This window comes from Vicugna pacos, chromosome 9 (assembly GCF_048564905.1).
Source record: "Vicugna pacos chromosome 9, VicPac4, whole genome shotgun sequence".
Classification (NCBI taxonomy): Eukaryota; Metazoa; Chordata; class Mammalia; order Artiodactyla; family Camelidae; genus Vicugna; species Vicugna pacos.
The window spans coordinates 8,576,925-8,579,247 of record NC_132995.1 but is presented as its reverse complement, the minus strand read 5'-3'; the positions used below and the strand labels follow the sequence as shown (position 1 = coordinate 8,579,247).

General features: G+C 55.3%; 1 protein-coding gene across 1 annotated transcript; it reads right to left on the bottom strand.

Moving 5' to 3' along the window:
* Nucleotides 1-692: 692 nt before the first annotated feature.
* NANOS2 (nanos C2HC-type zinc finger 2) lies at nt 693-1,278 on the bottom strand. The gene has a single exon (XM_006208538.4). The coding sequence runs from the start codon at nt 1,213-1,215 to the stop codon at nt 805-807; it is 411 nt and encodes a 136-aa protein (XP_006208600.1). The 5' UTR covers nt 1,216-1,278; the 3' UTR covers nt 693-804.
* Between the last annotated feature and the right edge of the window lie 1,045 nt (nt 1,279-2,323).

Genomic DNA, 2,323 nt, shown 5'->3' with positions numbered 1-2,323 from the left:
ACGCCTTCTAGCTGGGGAAAGGATCCATCGGTGATTTCCATTGGGGGCAGGAGCGCAGTGAAACGGAATGAAATGAACAATGGGAAGAACAACCAGGGGGAGGTCAAGGGTATCGGCTGTCGGCTCACCCCAAAGCCCTCCACCCCCTGATAAGCCTGCAAAGACATGGTGCCCCGCTGCTGTGGCCCCTCCTCCCTCCAGCTCCTGATGGATGGGCTGTTGAGGGCAGGGCAGGACCCATCCAGTGCCGTCCACGATGAAACGGTGGATCTGCCGGTGGCTGAAGAAGGTGGAGAGGGCGGGTTGAAGTCAGGATCCCATCTTTAAGTTCTTGGGCTGGAAGGTCCAAGCCAGCCTGTTCCCTCTCTCCACATTCTGAGGGGCGGACTGGAAGAGCACAGTGGGGTTCTGTAGGTCCAAAGGGTCCAAGAATTCCAAAAGGAATGGAACCCCAGGGGCTAAGAAGTCAAAGGGGCAGGGCTGGTGGCCCAGAAGGACTAAAGATCCATGAACCGTGGCCCAGAAGGATCCACAGGGCTGTGCAGTCCAAGGAGCTGGGGTCCTGCTGCACCCAGAATCCACGGATATCTCCAGTACAGAACCCTTAGGGCTGAGAGGTCCAAGGGGCAGGGCTGGCCTGGCTCTCCACAGACTCTATTGTTTCAGGATCCAGCAGGGATGGAGTTCTGGAGGTCAGACATTCCAAAGGGTTGGGTGACTCCAAGGGAGGTGGGGTGAGTCCAGGGACTTGGTAGGACTAAACCAGGAGGGCTGGGGGTGCGGGGGCTGAGCACCTCATGGTCCTCAGCGCTTGAACTTGCGGCCGGCCGAATTGCGCCCACTGCGGCGGTAGAGAGACTGCTGGCCCCCGTTGAGCGGGCAGTACTTGAGCGTGTGGGCCTGGTCACCTGTGGCCCCGCACAGGGGACACACATAGTGCCGCAGGATGGGACACACCACCACACCCTCCGGGGTCTTCAGTTGGTGTGAGGAGTACACGTGGCGAGACTCCCCATTGTGCTTGCAGAAGTTGCAGAGGGTGGCCAGGCCCCCACTAGGCCCCCGCCCTCCCGGCCCCTGCTCTTGCTGGGCCCCAGGTCTCGGCTCCCCAGTCCCTGGGGCCTCCTGCCCTTGCCCCCGATTCTGGATCAGGGCCAACACCACCTGGCTCAGGTTGAAGTAGTCCTTCCACATGTCGAAGGGTGGCAGCTGCATAGCCCCCTGGCAGTGGTGTAGGTGGCTGGAGAGAGATGGGCTGGGGCCCCAGTGGACAGAAGCAGCAGATGGTTTTCTGGAGCAGAGAGGAACTGAACCCCTTTTTATACTCCTCAAAGACCCTTCTGAACAAAGGTGGAGCTTAGGATTTAAAGGGCCCACTCCTCACCCTTGGTCCCCATCTGACTTTAATCCTCCATGGATAACTGGAAGGGGGTCATTCCCCTCATCTCTCGTCCTTGCTCGAACTGCCAGGTGCTGTGATCTGGAAAGGCCCTTCTCCCTGGGCCTCAGTTTCTTTATCTGGTCAATAAAGTCCCATGTCTGCAAATTCCCCCAACCCCCCTCCTCCCTTCAAGGCTGGGGGCTGCCCTCTCTAGAGCCATTCCTAATAATAACAACAGTCCCTGACTATGAGCTGGTTGCTGGGCTCCCACAGTTACCTTCATGATCTGATTTCACTCCCACAACAACTCCACGTGGGTAACATAGTTACCATTTTCTAGACAAGTTGCTGAAGCTCAGAGGGGAAAACTCCTACTGGCCCAGAGTCACATTAACACCCAAGTGGCATAGCCAGGGCTCGCAACTCCAAAGCAAATGCTCCTCCTATCTCTTTTGGATTAAAACCTATTTTTTTGGTCACATCTGGAATTAGGAGCCGCTGATTCAACACAGATTTCTTGAGAGTGCACCAGAGTGTTCAATGTTTTTGAAAAAGGGTCTCTTTGAGCCTCATAACCATTCAAGGAGGCAGGCACCAGTGTTTCCATTTTATAGAAAAGTCTATGAGGCTCAGAGAGGTTAAGGAAGATACTCAAAGTCACACAGCAGGGAAATGGCAGAGTTGGGATTGACACCCATCTCTGACTTCAGAGACACAAGAAATTGATCTTAGAAGCAGAAGAGGAGCCTGGCATGACAGACTCATTTAGAATGCCCACACTTCCCCCTTGGCCTGGCACATTTTCCCAGATCCTTTCTGAGCTTCAGGACCAAGTAAAAGCCTTGCCTCCCGCCCATGCCAACTCCAGGAATTCTTCCTCCACCTGTGCTCCCCAGTTGGTCTCCTTGACCACTCAACATACAAATCATTGAAGTCCCTTGT